This window comes from Alternaria arbusti (assembly GCF_024043155.1).
Source record: "Alternaria arbusti strain BMP 1465 chromosome Unknown scaffold_13, whole genome shotgun sequence".
Classification (NCBI taxonomy): Eukaryota; Fungi; Ascomycota; class Dothideomycetes; order Pleosporales; family Pleosporaceae; genus Alternaria; species Alternaria arbusti.
This window is the reverse complement of record NW_026249953.1, coordinates 429,985-445,433: the sequence shown is the minus strand read 5'-3', so window position 1 is coordinate 445,433 and position 15,449 is coordinate 429,985. Positions and strand designations below refer to the sequence as shown.

Genomic DNA, 15,449 nt, shown 5'->3' with positions numbered 1-15,449 from the left:
GATTGGTCAAGATAGAAAGAAGGGGGCGGAGGAAATACCATGGCGTCGCTGAGATACGCGGCGGTGCCTTTGGGGGCTGGTAGCCCAGTGCTTTTTATTTTCTGCATAGTAAATATTATCGTCTTGCTGTTTATGATTTTGATCTTGTGGAATGCTTCGTGATGACTGTAGATCTTGGATTTGGTCTTTCATTTTATCTAAAGGCACAGCCTCCATGAGTTATGAAACGAAACTCTTCTGAGACTAGGGCCACTAGGTCACCCAGCCATGCTACCATGTCCAAAACTCCAACGCTATGCATATCCCTTTATCGAAACACTTGAGCTCTTTCCCCTCATACCACATAAAACTCCACTCAAGACGTCGACTTCGTCAGCAAGAAACCAACATTACACTCCGACTCCTTCAGCACATCGAGAAACACATCATCATCAATTGCCGCCGCCATATTATCCACAACCCCATCTCCTGCATCCTCCTCTCCCTCGCTCTTCTTCATTCCCTTGAGGATCTTAGTATCAATATGCCGGTACTCCATCAACATCCTCAATTTGGGCTGTTTGGCCGCGCGTCTAGCCTTGATCTTGGCTTCCTGCTCTTCGATATTGACCTCGCTTGCTTTCGTGAGGGTGGGATAGGGGTCTTCGTCCGAATCTTCGATGTCGTCTTCGGGAGTTTCTGCTTCTTCTTCCTTCGCTTCGAGCTTGACTTCTGGTGAGCCCTTGCAGTCGCATGTGCAGCCGAGGATGTCGTGGGTCTGGCAACCTTCGCGCTCGTCGAGACGGAAGAGGTCGCGGAGTTCTTCTTGTGAGAAGGAGGAGGCGGAGGCTTTGTTGTCTACGACCGCGTTTGCGAGACCCATTTTCATGACTTGGCGCTGGTAGATCTTCTCGTCTAGGCCACCTTGGATGAGAAATCTGTATACTTTGCATGGCAGTTTCTGGCCGTCGCGGTGGATACGTGCCATCGCTTGTAAATCGGTAGCGGGGTTCCAGTCGATGTCAAAGAGTACAATGCGCGATGCACCAATGAGATTGAGACCGACTCCGCCAGATTTTGCAGACAGTAGGAAGGCGAAGGAAGTGGTCTTCGGAGTCTTGTTGAACTTCTCCACAAGTGCCTGGCGTTTGTTGGCTGGTGTGCTGCCATCAAGGCGGAGGTAGGTGTATGACAACGACACCAAAAGTCGCTCGATCATGTCCAGGGTGGTGGTGTAATTCGAAACAATAACGATCTTCTCCTCAGTGGTGGTATAGATCCGATGAACGAGGCTGTCGAGCAGTCGTAGCTTCGCACTCGAAGCACTGGAGCTGAGAATCTTGGGCGGTATCAGTGGGAGAAGCGATTGCAGCATCTCCGATGGCGTATCGTCATTATCTTTCGATGATTTGAGCAACGAAGGGCTGTTGCAGACCTTCTTCAGCACGTTGATGAGCTGTAGCGCAATGTCTGTACTTCCCAACGCTATTCTGAAGGTTGGTGAGCCCAGTATAGCGCGATAAGCTTCTGCTTGTCCTTTGGTTGGCCTGCAGAAGACAATGTGCTCAGTCTTCGGTGGGAGGTACTTTGCAAGCACTTCTGCTGTACGGCGAATCATGAATTGACTGGTGAGGGTTACAAGCTCCTTCCATCGTGCCTCGCCCTTTTCGAGCTCTGCTTCACTTGCATCTGGCTGACGACTGCGCACGATGGGCACTTCGAAGGAACGCTTGAAAGCTGATCGTTGCCCCAGTAGGCCGGGATTGACGAAGTCAATGGCAGTAAAGAACTCGCCCAGGTCGTTTTGCAGTGGTGTACCCGATAAGATGATACGCCGCTCGGTGTTGAGAGACTGGATCGCCTGCATAGCCTTGTTGTTAGCAGTCTTCAGCCTGTGACCTTCATCTGCAATGACGATATCGACAGTCCCTTGCTTCATTTCCTCTTGCATAACACGCAGCATCTCGTATCCGACGATCATGATGTTGTAGGCTTTGCCCTTTGTGAAGTTGGCAATCTTCTTGTTCTTTGCATCGAGCACGTAGACGCCAATTCTCTCATTGCCCAGCCATTTCCGAAATTCTCGCTTCCAGTTATCGACCAGGCCGGCGGGGCATACGATGAGGGCTTTCTTGATGACCGGCGAGGCATTGTGGATCGGGTTCTGCTTCATCAGTGTCCAGAGCAGTGTGATTGTCTGCAGTGTCTTGCCCAGACCCATCTCGTCCGCCATGATCGCGCCTTCGCCCTCGCATCGCATGCCCATAACACACTCGTATAGAAATTGCACCCCCTCACGTTGGTGTTCGCGGAGATGCTTGCTGAGGATCGGATCAACGACAACGTCGACTATCTGCTTGTCTTTTGGGCATGACGTCGGTCGCTTCATGACTAGAGCGTTCGGCGCGTTCGGATCGTGACGTGGTTGCGGGATCGATGGGTTTCGTTGAGGCATGACGGTATTTGACAATAGAGGCGCCTTGAACTGCTGCTTGCGTTGAGCTGAGGGCTTGTAGTCTGGCAGATCCACACCATCGTCCCCAGTATCTTTTCTCTTGTTTGCTTTCGACTTGGCCGACGAAAGAGGTTTGTATCCTGGTTCCTCGCGCTTCGACTGATCTACAGGCGCAGCTGCAGCCGTCCCCAGGAACATACGCCCAGCGAGGTAATCCGCCTTGTCAATAGACGCCTCAACTTCCAGCTCCTTGCCACCGATGGATAGCGCGGAGCCTGGCAGCAGCGGTCGAGTACATGCTCCTTTGCCCAACTCTTTTCCTGTCTCGCTATCCGTGAGCGTGGCATAGCCACCTGTCACAGCAAGAACCCCGTCTCCATCCCACGTCTTGTTCTTCTTAGTTGTATATTTCCGCCATAGTACCGTGTAGTAGTTCCCTTCGAGACCCGGGGGCAGGAATTGGGCCGGTGCGGGGGCGTTCAGCGTGTTGAGCGGTTGGCGACTGCCGGCGGAAAGCGCGTTGGACGAGACTCTAGGTTTCTTCTTCAATGGCTCGCCAGTCTCTGAGCGAGGGCGAGCGAGGGTAAGAGGCCGGAAAGGCTTCATGGGTTCGGGTGCTGGGGGTTGAGGGCATGCCGTGGGTAGGAAAGTGTATGGTGTTGATGGTGGCGAGCGCGACGCGCCTTCCCAAGTTCGGTAAATTACGGCGCGCTATCACGTGACTGTCCAACACTCAAATCTCCGCGGTCATGGGTATGCTAAGGCACCCGTGAACTTCGATCCAGCAGTTAGGTTGGTGTAAGACCTGTGACGTCATGCTAGGCACCAGTCTCGGATCCAATTCATCGCCGGCAGGTTGAGTCAAGTGATCGAGGGGCCTATTTTTGATATATTCCTTTATACAGTTATAGTATGACATTGGAAGGCACTTTATACTGCACGTGGATAAAGGTCAGAGAATACGGCCCCCGACCCTCAGCTTCTCGACCTTGCCCTCTGCAGTCTTGAATTTTTGCAACCCACGGCAGTGCATTCTCCGTCTCCTACTACAACACCATATCGAACAGCTTCATATGTCGTCTCAAAACCACGGGGTTGAGCTCTGCCTCAAGTTCATCTTCTGTCCACCAGCCACTCTCTCAATCTCTAACCCCTCGGCATCACCTTTGGAGCTGATCGCCACTATCCACCAAACCTCCTCGGTCTTCCCAGATAGACCCGTTACTATCTTGACCAAATACTCATGTCTCGACACTACGCCTCGTGAGGATGCGTTCCGCAAGGGCGCTATGCACTCACCGGAACTCGCATTTCCCTCCATCCGACAAGTAGATGGCTCTGCAAAAGTGCTTAACCTCCGGCCCACAAAGCGCATTACGTTCCATCGGATATCAGGCGACCCAGATCTTGCCAAACGCCCCGAGGATCCCGATACCCCTGGATTCATTTTCGTCACAATTCCTCCGGTAGGAAAAGGTTCTGTACAAGTTGCGTGGGAGCTCTCTGCTGAACGGCTTATGTCGAGTCTCGGCGACGACTCAACCTCGCTCCAAGAAAAGCTTGAACATTTTCTACGAGTCGGCGACACCTACCATGTCTGGCCCGGCGATCTTTCGATTCGCTGGTGGTCATTTGGCTCCTTGGAAGACCCGGAAGGTTTGAAAGGCAAGAAAATCTCGCGCTTCAGCTTTTCTGGCGATCTGGGGTTAGATAGGGAAAAGGGAGCAGATGAAAGCGAAGAGGTTGTTAGTAAGATGCAAGATCTCATTGATCTGCACAACGTGAACAGCTTGTCTTCGAGAAGCGCCGTGGAAGGAGAAGAGAAGCCGGATATTAAGAAGATGAGGGAGGAAGGGTGGGTTTTCGGAGAACCGCCAGGGCTGTTGAAGATGATCGCGCAAGACGAAGACAAAGTAGCGACTTTCAAGATCGTAGAGTAAGGCGATTGGCTCGTTGGGCAAGTCTGTCAACAGTGCATTAAGACAATATACCCAAGCCATGCATACTTCGTTCTCAATCACGCGCTGCTTGAGATTGATATCGATATTTCCATCTTCCTGTTTGTGATGAGGGATCCGCAAAGTCAAGAGTTCGGGTCAATAGCGGAAAAAGCGAGTATTTGAATTGACTGTATGTAATCATTACATATTGCGTAAAATCTGCAACGCACGACGCATCTGGTTCCGTTGTAAAGTCATGTGGTTGTCGTGTGGATGTACGAAGAGCTCAGTGTTTCGTTGTCGATCGCGCATGTATCGCATGCCATCCGGAGGGTTTTGTACGTCCATGCCTCCAGCGAATATAACGATTCGGTTAGCATCTGTGTCCCTAAGCTCGAATCGCCAATAACGATGTGACGCGCAGTAATCATGGACATAGCCTGCAGGAGTACCATGTCTTGCATACCCCTCGATAATTTTGCGCCCCTGTTCAGTCTTGCGTAACTCTTCGGTGGGCGGATTTAGGGCCGCCAGGTTTTTCAAAAATTTCCTACTTACAATGGAGACTCTGAGCTCCATAAGAAAAGGGAAGATAGTGAGTAATCTCCATAGATAACGATTCATTGGCCGGCCAGTTCCACTCACCGGCAGGCCAGTCTTTGGTGCATCGATTGGAGCTACGGGAGCTATGAGCAGGGTGCCCTGAACTTGCACTTTGGTACAAATGTGAGTGAAAGCAAGAGCGTATGGGCCGCCACCCACAGCACCAATGACTTTATATCGTTCATACCCAACATGATCCATCAACCTTTGAACATCATGGGCGTGTTTTGTTACCACGTAATTCTTGTCGATTGTAGATAAGCCATAACCTGGCCTTTCTGGACAAACGAGGGTGACGCCATTTTTCAATGCCCACTCGTGCAACATACGATAGTCAAGACGCGAGCCAGGAGTACCATGGAATGCAACAAAGACGGCTGCTCTCGGATATCTGCTGCCATATATCGCATACCCAAGTTGACGTCCGTCAGGCAGCGTGATAGTCTGTGAGTCGCCAGGAGACATGCAATAGGATGGAGAAATTTGAAGGTTACCACGTCGGTATGTTCTTGAGGGAGCCGTTTGTCCTCGCTGAGATGGTGGCGGTTGTGGCGGTTGTGGCGGTGGTGACGGTGGTGACGGTGGTGACGGTGGTGACGGTGGTGACGGTTGTGGAAGGTTCGATAATTGAGAGTCCATTGGACGGGAGCGAAGGGAGGCAGTAGAGACCACTTCATGGTTACTCAGACTAACACGAGGGCCTATGGTGGTACCAGGCGGTCGTTTTGAAATGGAATCTTGAACTTTCTGGTTGGCCTGCGACGACTTTGGTAAGGCTGACAATAAGGATTTGGCTTTCGGACTTTTGCCGACGGTAGTAGGTTTTTGGGAGGGTGGAACTTGGCCCCTTGAGTTCGATGTAGATAATACCAAGCGGGTGCGACTGATGTTTATTACGGTATTGAACCGCAAGTTGCGATTGCGGGGCATTCCTCTGGATGGGATGAGATACACCGGCATGATTCTACTTCAAATCCGGCACTAACGATACGACGGAGTGGAGAGATTGTTAGATTGAGATGGCAAGTATTGCTGTTTGGAGTAATAGAAAGTAGGGAGAGGCGCGAGGAAGATTTCCAAGGATGAGATGAGAGCGAGGGTGGATACGTCGGATTGGAGGGGCGCCCGTGCCGCAATCCGCATTTGGTACCCGATGGACGCCACCCGCGGAACTAAGGAGTCTGAGGTGCATTATTAAGACAGAGTTAGCAATGCGAGTAACACCAAGTGGTCTGGTTTGGTCATTGGAGTGTTTTCGTCACGCCCAAAGGGCCTGCTCAAGCCTATGACATTTAGGTGCAGGTATGGCTGAATAGGGAGAGAGCTACGGATCATCGCATTCAATCTTGAGCAGCGCTTGAGAACTCTCCTTCGTAATACTAAAAGATCGTTAGCGTTGATCCCACACTTCAAACACATGTTCGGCGCCGGACTTTCAAGAAGGCCACACTTACCTCCGTCACGTTCTTCGCTAATTTGGTATCCCTCAACTTGGACTTTGCATTCGGTATCGTCCAGTTGTTGACTCCCCACCACCATCTCCGTATCCGCGCACCAACGCCGTGTCCACTAAACTTGGTCGATCGGTTCCAATGCCGCCAGCCGTTCAGTAGGAGAGTCCATAGCACGCCTTGCGCGAAGCACATGATGACCTATGCCGCTGATTAGCGAAACTTCCCATATGCTCCATTCTTATCTCCTTGTACCTGATCTCGTAATGTAATCCATGCCACGCCCTGCCATCCCTCTGCTTGCTCGATGCTCTTTAGGTAACTTTGTTCGAATCGAAGGTCTGGTAGCGGGGGCATCGTCTTCTGGCGCGGTACCGGATCTAACACGCTGACTGGTATTTCATCTTCGCCGACTTCCGAGCTATCGGGATCTGGGTGTTCATTGAGGGTAACGGGCTGCTTCTGGGATGCGGCGGTCGATGGGTTCAGGTCATGGCGTACGGACGGATGTTGGTTGATGGATGCGCCCTGTAGCACTGAGCCAACTTCGGTGGGTATATCTGAGTCCATTGTGTCTGAATCTACGCCGCGACGTGAGGCTCGAGCAGAGTGTTGGATGTGGATGCGCGGAAGGGAAGGTGGAGTCTTGGCGGTTGACGTCGGGGCGCGGTGCCTGCCTTTAGCGCGGTTGGACCCTAGCGGCGGCGACCAGCAGCCCCACGACCTCGAGACACGACAATATCCTCCCCATTCAATTCCTACCCCAGATAAATCGCCAGAATGGGTAACCAACAGTCCGGGCTGCTCGACAACATAGCCTCCGGGTCCAACTGTACGTAAGCGGCGAAAGAGGAGGCATACGCGAAGGGGCGTCTGCGGGGCTGAGAATAGCTTGCTAACAGCATGTAGTTGACCGCGAGGAGGTTGACCGCCTAAGGAAACGGTTTATGAAGCTGGACAAGGTGCGCGATTAGCACTACACGCAATAGCTGAATGCTTGGCTAACTGAGTCCAGGACAACTCTGGTACCATCGAGCGCGACGAATTCCTAGCCCTCCCCCAAATCTCCTCGAACCCTCTCGCAACACGCATGATCGCTATCTTCGATGAAGATGGTGGCGGCGACGTCGACTTCCAAGAATTTGTCTCTGGTCTCTCAGCTTTCAGTAGCAAGGGCAACAAGGAGGAGAAGCTGCGATTCGCATTCCGCGTATACGACATCGACCGCGACGGCTACATCAGCAATGGCGAGCTCTTCATAGTACTGAAGATGATGGTTGGAAGCAACCTGAAGGACCAACAGCTGCAACAGGTGCGTACAATGCATATTAGAAGCTATATGGCGGAGACGTCTAACAAACACATAGATTGTCGACAAGACCATCATGGAGGCCGATCTAGACCGCGACGGCAAGATCAGCTTTGAGGAGTTCACAAAGATGGTCGAGAACACGGACGTTTCTATGAGCATGACCCTGGACCAGTTCTAAGCGCTTTTTCTATTACGAATGCGACGGCATCTCCAGGCACGAGGGTTTCCTTGGCGAGGCGTTCATGGTGTTGCGGGCACACTCGGGAACGGGCTCGACAGTATTCGATATTCCTCAATTCAGACCCGACATCTTTGGTCAACTCTATTTCACAAACGTGGATGCTGGCGCGAATCATGACAAATTTCCATTGATCGTATTCGAAGATACTAATTTCGCATTAACAAGAACAGCTGCTTATGTTCATGTACAGGATCACTTGCCGCCAGCTCTACAAAAACCTCTTCCCGATATATCCACCACCACCGAAACCCAGACTGAATCCTGGCATCCCAATCGCCGCATAAACAACAATAACAAAGTGAATACCAGCCGCAATACACAACCCCGCACCTTCCCAGCTGCCAGCTTCGATGCTCACCTCGCCCTCTCCACCACCAACCGCATGATGCCCTAACAAGATCCCTATCTCGTGCAATGCCTTCGCACTAGCCATAGCACACAGTGCGCCCGCAACGCCCAGCGCCGCACTAACCCCGAGGAGAAACTTCGAAGCTTTCTCGTTCCGGCCGCCTCGTTCGCGGAAGATGAAGTAGTATATCAGCGAGATGAGGAAGAGCGATGAGGCAATCGCGGGAAGAGGGTATAAAGAGGATTTCTGAAGTGCCAGGGCGGAGGCGAGGACAGGGTGCGTCATTGGTATGCTGGAAAGACCTGGTGGTGTATCTCCTGGAAAGCATTCCAACGGGGCTGGTGTGGGGTTATCGCTTGGCGCCGTGGTGTTCGGTGGAAAGGATGCGCAGAGGCCTGTGATAGTGTCAGTCACTCGAACGCGCAACCTAACTCTACAGTCATCTGCAGAGCGTGGATTCCACACAGAGACGTACCGAAATACCCTATCCGCACTGCAACAGGTGGCTGTCCAGCAGTCCCATTCTGCGATATCATCACCCAATACAGACTCTCGATGCCAGCACCTGTGCTTATGCAGCCAAGGAGGACGAAGAGGTAGATGATCAGGGAGATGAGGGTGAAGATGCAGACGAAGAAGGTTTTGTTCAGGATCCTGTCCTTGAGGAAGCTTGCTACAAGGAAGGGGAGCATGGTGACTGTGGTGGTGATACGTGCGTGCTAGAGTGAGCTATGAAGAGTAATGGCGGCTAGAGGGAGGTGATGATGTTCTGCGGTATTTATTGCTGGAGAGGATGTGGTGTTTCGGTGATGGGTGGCTTCAAGAGATGGGTGTGAACTTTTGGGGGTGTGATTTTGGTGTTTTGAAGGGGTAAGGGTTGTGACATGTCGGCAGTACAAGGCTCGAGTGAATGGCTCATCTACATCACTAGGAGTTTTCTTGTGTCTATGATAGGGCACAGATGCACTCATCTTAGCAGATGAAGATACTCTACCGAGTGCATGATGTCTGTCGATGTCCTTGACACCAAAGCACCCTTTCTTCTCCGCATACGATGCGCATTATCTGGAGCACTTCGTCAGAGAATATGAGAGACTGCAATGCGGCAAAAGAAACTGTCTGGTATGAGATGAATCTATGCGATAGGCAATGATATGGATGCCACGAGCGGGCTCCGTGGACAGCGCGATTGAGCGTATATCAGGACAAATCGTCGCGGTCCAGGACGAAAAACATGGTACCGGACGAACAACGTGTGTCAGCGAAAACAGGGCATATGTAGGTACTCAGCTGAATAATTGAAGGGCGTTAACCTTGAAGTTTCCAGTTTACGGTGCAATCATCGGCGTATGGCCGCTCAAACAGGCTTAGCTCGGTCCCTGTATAGTTAGCGCAGATGCGCCACCCATCTCCCAAGCCTCTCTCCGCCCTGATTTCCCCACTTTACGCACTTTACAAATGTCCGTGAGTCCGGCATGGCGCCGCAACTCACATGTTGATGCTTACACTGATGTCTTTGTGGTAGTCACGTCATGCGCCCTGCCAAGGTCTCCCTATTGGAATCGCGGCCTCCCACTGGACGGGAGATTTACGAGCGGATATTTGCAGCCGCGTAGCTTCTATCGATGTCTACGAGCAGCTTTCTGTCGCTATGCCAAGGTACACAGTCACGGATAGGCAATGCCATTTCGTGTAGACATGAATCCTTCGACCGGGTTTCGTCCACATACTGACCATATAAAGCCTATTGAGATACCTTCAAATGTCATTATCAACTCTACCAACTCTCAGCAGCTTCTTCAGTTGCATCATCGCCTAGTCACTTCCACTTTTCTTCTTCACATCAACGTCCGTCAACCAGAACTCAGCCATGGTCACCGTAGCAGTTGCCGGAGGCACAGGCGGCATCGGCCGTACAATCGTCGAAGAACTCGTTCGACGAGGCAAACATCAAGTTTTGATCCTAAGCCGAAGCGTATGAACGCAAAACCCATCTGACTTTGCACATCACTAAATGACATCCAGGCAAGCAAACTACTAGGCCTCGAATCCGTGCCAGTCCTCGAAACAAACTACGATGACGTCGCATCAATGAAAGACCTACTCCAGAAGAACAACATCGAAATCGTCATATCCGCACTCCGCCTCTTCGACAAACCAGGCGCAGACTCGCAGATGAACCTCATCCGCGCCGCAATCGACGCCGGCAACGTAAAGCGCTTCATGCCCAGCGAGTACGGAGTCAACTACTCCCAACCCGGCATTCTCGACGTGTATCCTTCCGCAAAATGGTGGCTTGACGCCGCCGACCTACTGCGCAGCTCCCATCTCGACTTCACACGCGTATTCTTGGGCTGGTACTCCGACTACTTTGCCATGCCGCATGTCAAGTCCAACATGAAACCTTTCAACTACGCTTTGGACTTCAAGAATAAGAAGGCGGTGCTGCCAGGTGATGGCAATTCGGCGGTCTCGTTCATCCACTCGACGGATTTGGCGAAGTATATTGTTGCGACGTTGGATGATGAGAAGAAATGGCCGGAGCTTAGTCCTTTTGCTTCTGATGCGATGACGTGGAAGAAGGCTGTTGAGTTGGCGGAGAAGGTTACGGGTAAGTCATCCTTACTGCCCACATCATGGCGATTGGGAATGAAGCTAACCTTTTGAATGACAGGCACGAAATGGGACATCACCTACGATACCATCGAAAAGTTGGAGAAGGGTCAGGCTACGGTGCTCCAGCAGCCAGAAGGCTCATACGAGTTTCCTCCGGAATTCATTCAACCATTGGTCGTCGAGTTCAGCATGTTGGCTGTACGTGTGAACATGGATGTCTCGAAGGATGGACTGAGAAACCATGAGTTTCCCCAGATTCACCCGATTGGTGTCGAGGAGTTGATGCAGAAGGCCTGGGGAAGCAAATGATGAGATCGGTGTGGTATTGTGCGGGCTGCAGTCGAGCTCGCAGGTAATCTTCGCCTTTTAGAGAGCCGGTTGTACATTGATAGCAATCTAAGGATCAACAACAAGTCCGACGAGGCTTACGACAACTTGTATACGCATACGTCTTGAAGATGACGCTGACGGTAACCAATGGGAGAGATTTGATTACTGCTGATTCGGGCTGTTGGCCAGGCTTGGCGTTTCCCGTTTCCCGTTTCCCCGTGACCCACTTCGTACAGCCGCCCCCGTCCGCCAGACCTCATTGTTCGATTCGTTCCAACCTTCCGGGCAAACGCATACATTCAGACCCACTTCGCATGGGTATGGCCGCGTTATACAGTATGACTAATAGCACTATATGTAGTACGAATGCCTTAGAGTTTCGTACAACGAAAAGCTACTCTAGGCGGGACTTGGATTGTCGACTGCCGCGTCATATACCGTGACGAAGCTTTGTTATGGGTGATGAAGGGTTGATGACTGTCTTGCTCGACATGATAGGATGCGATGACAAGAATCAACATGGTTAGGTAGGGGTAAGATCTCCCATGTACGAAATGCGTGTGAGACATACACTGAAATCGTACATCGTCGTTTTAGGTCTACATGTAGGAATACGAAGTTAGTGGTATATCTCAGGCAGTTCTTGTGAGATGCGTATTGTTGTATAAAGGCAGTGAGTATCAATGTAAAGTATATATCTCCATCATCCTCATTTCTCCGGTGTCGCTAGCCGGCTGTATCAAATCATTGTACCTCGAAGTCGTACACCCGATCATACCAACTCCTGTCTTCACTTAGTTTGGCGATCGAATATGGTCAACCTCGCCCTCGTTCTGACGAGCGCTGCTGCAGCGACCTCTCTCTTTAGCACCGTCTTAGCTCACCCCGGCGAGACACACGACCATGCCAAGATCAAACGCGAGATCGAAGTTCGTGGCTTGCGCGCTGCAGCAGCGAAACGTTCTTTGGCTGGATGTCAAGATACGCTCAAGCACCGAAGCTTGATGCAGCGTTCTGAAGAACGTCGCGCGAACACCCTGGATGAACTTCGTCGGAAGCGTGGGACCATTGCAAGTATGCTCTCCCCCAATGCCATAAATCTATGTTCAAGAACGATGGCTAAATCCGCATGCAGAGCCCGAGAAGTACCGTCGTGATTTGAAGCAACTCCAGGAATTCGAAAACGTCAACCATAACATGACCGGCACGATGAATCACACGCCCAACACTCTCACCAGTGCCATCTTCGCTGCAAATACCTCATGCATCCTTACCCCCGAACTCACCTTCGGGCCCTACTATGTCACGGGCGAAATGATCCGGAAGAACGTAGTCGAAGACCAAAAGGGCATCGACCTCTACCTCGAAGTGCAATACGTCGACATCACCACCTGCGAGCCCGTCCCACACCTCTACGTCGACATATGGAACTCCAACGCCACGGGCTACTACAGCGGCGTTGAAAACGGGCAAGGCGGGCTTAACACCACCTTTCTACGCGGCGTCCAGATAACGGATGCTGATGGCGTCGTCGCTTTCGAAACCTTGTTTCCAGGCCACTACACCGATCGCGCAACGCACACGCACCTCCTCGTTAAGTCTAATGTGACTGTCCGCTCAAACGGCACCACGGGCGCCGATGGCACTATCGCACATGCCGGTCAGCTTTTCTACCCTGAAGATCTCAAGGCCGAGGTTGAAGCTACGGAGCCTTATATCTTTAGTACGCAGCCGTACATCACCAACGACGACGATTTCCTGTCGGTTGTGCAGGCTGATGACGACTTTGATCCGTTTCCTCAGTACGTGTATCTGGGTGATAGCGTCGAGGATGGGTTGATGGCTTGGATTCAGATTGGGATTAACACTACGGCTGATCATAATGACGATCAGATGTTTGGTGTTGCTGCGGATTATCAGGCGGGTGGTGGTGTTGCGAATCAGAATCAGACGGGTGCGAATTTGATTGGTGGGCCAGGTGCTAATGGGACTACGTCGTCGGGTGCTGTTTCTTCTGGTGCTACCCCAGGGGCTGTTTGAAACTTCATTGTAGTGACTACTTGCATGACTGTTCTTGTCCTTTCCTTATAGAAGCCCCGCTCCAAGTACATAGATGCATTCACACTACCCATGCATCTATGTCAGTCAAAACACTCTTTACGCCTGCCCATTTACATACTTGCTTTCCCCCTGCTTTCAAAAGGCAAAATAAGCACCAAAAGACCCGCAGCAATGAACAACGCTCCACTAACATAAACCGGCGCACTCGTCTCCAAATCCGCAAACATCGCCACAATAGGCGCCATAATACCAAACACCCTATTCGCACTCGCCGTAATAGCATTTCCCGTACCGCGATCTTTGGTCGGAAAGATCTCAGGCGTATATGCATACAACACCGCATACATGATGTTGCTCATGAAGTTGTAGGCGCAGTTCCACCCTAGGAGGGCGTTGGAAGTGAGCGCCGTCGTGGAACACAGGAGAAAGACGCCAGTGAGGACTGTAGAGAGGGCTAGTGTGCCTTTGCGACCGATATGCGGTGTTTCGACGAGTACTGCGCCGAGGATGCATCCTGGTACGCCAAGCACGGCGATGATGAGACTGTTGCGGTAGGTGATGTAGGTCGAGCCGTCACCGAAGTCGGCACCGCGGGTGGCTTGGATATAAGGTAGGAAGGCGTTGTAGAGGGGGTAGCCGAGGCCGATGAATGCCCAGACGAGTGTGATGGTGCTAGTTGAGAAGGCTAGCTTCTTGGTCGCGAAAAGAGCTTTGACGTGCGAACTATCTAGCTTCTGGAGCTTGCGTTTGACAGCTGCGGAGGCAGTGCTGGTTTGTTGGACGGTACCAGGGAGGGCGAAGTTGTTACACGATTCCAGTTCTTCGATTGTGAGGCTGCATTCTTTTCCGTTGCGGCGAGCAACTTCGTGGACGATGCGAACAGCGTCTGTGTCTCGGCCTTTGCCCATGAGGAATTTGGGGGACTCGAAGATCGTGAAGAAGACGAAGCGGCCGATGAACATTAGTAGTGCTACACCGCCCATGACCTTGTAAAGGTGTTAGCGAATACTTTTGAAAGGAGGGGGTTCGGGACTGACAATCATGAAGTACCGCCATCCCATATTCTCTCCTCTTGTGCAGGTGGTATCCGTCTGCTGACATGTAAGGTTTCCAAGCAGCGGCCATGCCACAAGTGTAGCAAAGACCTGTGCGAGCGCCCAGTAGATCGACAGAATCGTCAACAGATACTGATGACTCCCAGGCAAGAACTCCAGGAAGATCGCGGAATCTACAGGCAAATTTCCACCTACACCCACAGACCACAACGCAGCAAACGTGCCAATGGCAGCGAAGTTGGGACTACTCGCTGCAATCATACCAAACACGGCAGTAATACCGATTGTGAGGTTGAAAGCCCATCGTCTTCCGAAGATATCGCAGCCGAAACCCCAGAAGACGGCGCCGAAGAGAAGCCCAATGTTTTGCGAGAGTGACAGTAGTGGTGGGCGTGTGGGGGTGAATTCGTTGGTGATGGGCGTAAAGATTAGGGATGTTACTATCGGCCAAAGATTGTCCATTGCCCAGCCGAAGCCGATTACGATGAAGAGCTGGGAGAGGTTAGTTCGTTAAATGGGGTTAGATGGAGATGTGGACTGGGTATGGGGAAAGTTCGATTGCGCAAAGTATATCCATGGTAGATAAGAGTGTTGATGGGATGTATATTTACCTGCCATTGATACCTGCCCATACCTATGTCTTGCATGGCCTTGTTCAGCATCTTCGCTTTGGCTTCGTAAACGGGGTCCAACGACCCATCTTCCAAAACGCTCACCGGCACTTCTCCATCTCTTGCAACCGTTTGGGCTGAGGGTTCCTTGTAACCGTGTGATTCATCCATCTTTACTGGCGAGTCGGACATGGTGCCTTTTTCGCCCTTTGAAGCCGGCTGCGAGCGCAAAGAATGTAAGAGCGAGGGTTAAGCTAGATCGCAGTAAACACAGACAGCCGGGTTAAGTCAAGGGAATAGGTGGCGAGGCACAACAGGCATTAGCGTCGCTTAAGAACTTAGTGAATGGAGGATCTTTAACGGAATGGTATTTGATTGAGCCAGTGGGTTGGGAAACTGCATGGTTAGTGTGACGACTTATAATGTTCCTTGTCGCGCAATCGGGC

The 15,449-nt window shown here is 51.6% G+C and overlaps 8 protein-coding genes across 8 annotated transcripts; 4 read left to right on the top strand and 4 right to left on the bottom strand.

Moving 5' to 3' along the window:
• Positions 1 to 355: 355 nt before the first annotated feature.
• J4E86_008420 (uncharacterized protein) lies at positions 356 to 3,040 on the bottom strand (the record flags this gene model as incomplete). The annotated part of the gene is made up of 1 exon (XM_051448932.1): positions 356 to 3,040. The coding sequence occupies one exon, from the start codon at positions 3,038 to 3,040 to the stop codon at positions 356 to 358; it is 2,685 nt and encodes an 894-aa protein (XP_051299929.1).
• A 467-nt stretch (positions 3,041 to 3,507) lies between these two features.
• Positions 3,508 to 4,374, top strand: J4E86_008419 (uncharacterized protein; the record flags this gene model as incomplete). The annotated part of the gene is made up of 1 exon (XM_051448931.1): positions 3,508 to 4,374. The coding sequence occupies one exon, from the start codon at positions 3,508 to 3,510 to the stop codon at positions 4,372 to 4,374; it is 867 nt and encodes a 288-aa protein (XP_051299928.1).
• Positions 4,375 to 6,317: 1,943 nt separating this feature from the next.
• J4E86_008418 (uncharacterized protein) lies at positions 6,318 to 6,998 on the bottom strand (the record flags this gene model as incomplete). The annotated part of the gene is made up of 3 exons (XM_051448930.1): positions 6,318 to 6,356; positions 6,432 to 6,629; positions 6,684 to 6,998. 3 exons carry the CDS (start codon positions 6,996 to 6,998, stop codon positions 6,318 to 6,320), a joined length of 552 nt encoding a protein of 183 aa, XP_051299927.1.
• A 210-nt stretch (positions 6,999 to 7,208) lies between these two features.
• Positions 7,209 to 7,918, top strand: CNB1 (Calcineurin subunit B; the record flags this gene model as incomplete). The annotated part of the gene is made up of 4 exons (XM_051448929.1): positions 7,209 to 7,260; positions 7,338 to 7,390; positions 7,444 to 7,740; positions 7,796 to 7,918. 4 exons carry the CDS (start codon positions 7,209 to 7,211, stop codon positions 7,916 to 7,918), a joined length of 525 nt encoding a protein of 174 aa, XP_051299926.1.
• Positions 7,919 to 8,679: 761 nt separating this feature from the next.
• On the bottom strand, positions 8,680 to 9,022 carry J4E86_008416 (uncharacterized protein; the record flags this gene model as incomplete). Its single annotated transcript, XM_051448928.1, has 2 exons — positions 8,680 to 8,725; positions 8,814 to 9,022. The coding sequence occupies 2 exons, from the start codon at positions 9,020 to 9,022 to the stop codon at positions 8,680 to 8,682; spliced, it is 255 nt and encodes an 84-aa protein (XP_051299925.1).
• Positions 9,023 to 10,200: 1,178 nt separating this feature from the next.
• Positions 10,201 to 11,255, top strand: J4E86_008415 (uncharacterized protein; the record flags this gene model as incomplete). The annotated part of the gene is made up of 3 exons (XM_051448927.1): positions 10,201 to 10,305; positions 10,356 to 10,941; positions 11,005 to 11,255. 3 exons carry the CDS (start codon positions 10,201 to 10,203, stop codon positions 11,253 to 11,255), a joined length of 942 nt encoding a protein of 313 aa, XP_051299924.1.
• Positions 11,256 to 12,088: 833 nt separating this feature from the next.
• J4E86_008414 (uncharacterized protein) lies at positions 12,089 to 13,316 on the top strand (the record flags this gene model as incomplete). Its single annotated transcript, XM_051448926.1, has 2 exons — positions 12,089 to 12,350; positions 12,412 to 13,316. 2 exons carry the CDS (start codon positions 12,089 to 12,091, stop codon positions 13,314 to 13,316), a joined length of 1,167 nt encoding a protein of 388 aa, XP_051299923.1.
• Positions 13,317 to 13,447: 131 nt separating this feature from the next.
• On the bottom strand, positions 13,448 to 15,195 carry J4E86_008413 (uncharacterized protein; the record flags this gene model as incomplete). The annotated part of the gene is made up of 3 exons (XM_051448925.1): positions 13,448 to 14,323; positions 14,375 to 14,884; positions 15,004 to 15,195. The coding sequence occupies 3 exons, from the start codon at positions 15,193 to 15,195 to the stop codon at positions 13,448 to 13,450; spliced, it is 1,578 nt and encodes a 525-aa protein (XP_051299922.1).
• Positions 15,196 to 15,449: the final 254 nt, after the last annotated feature.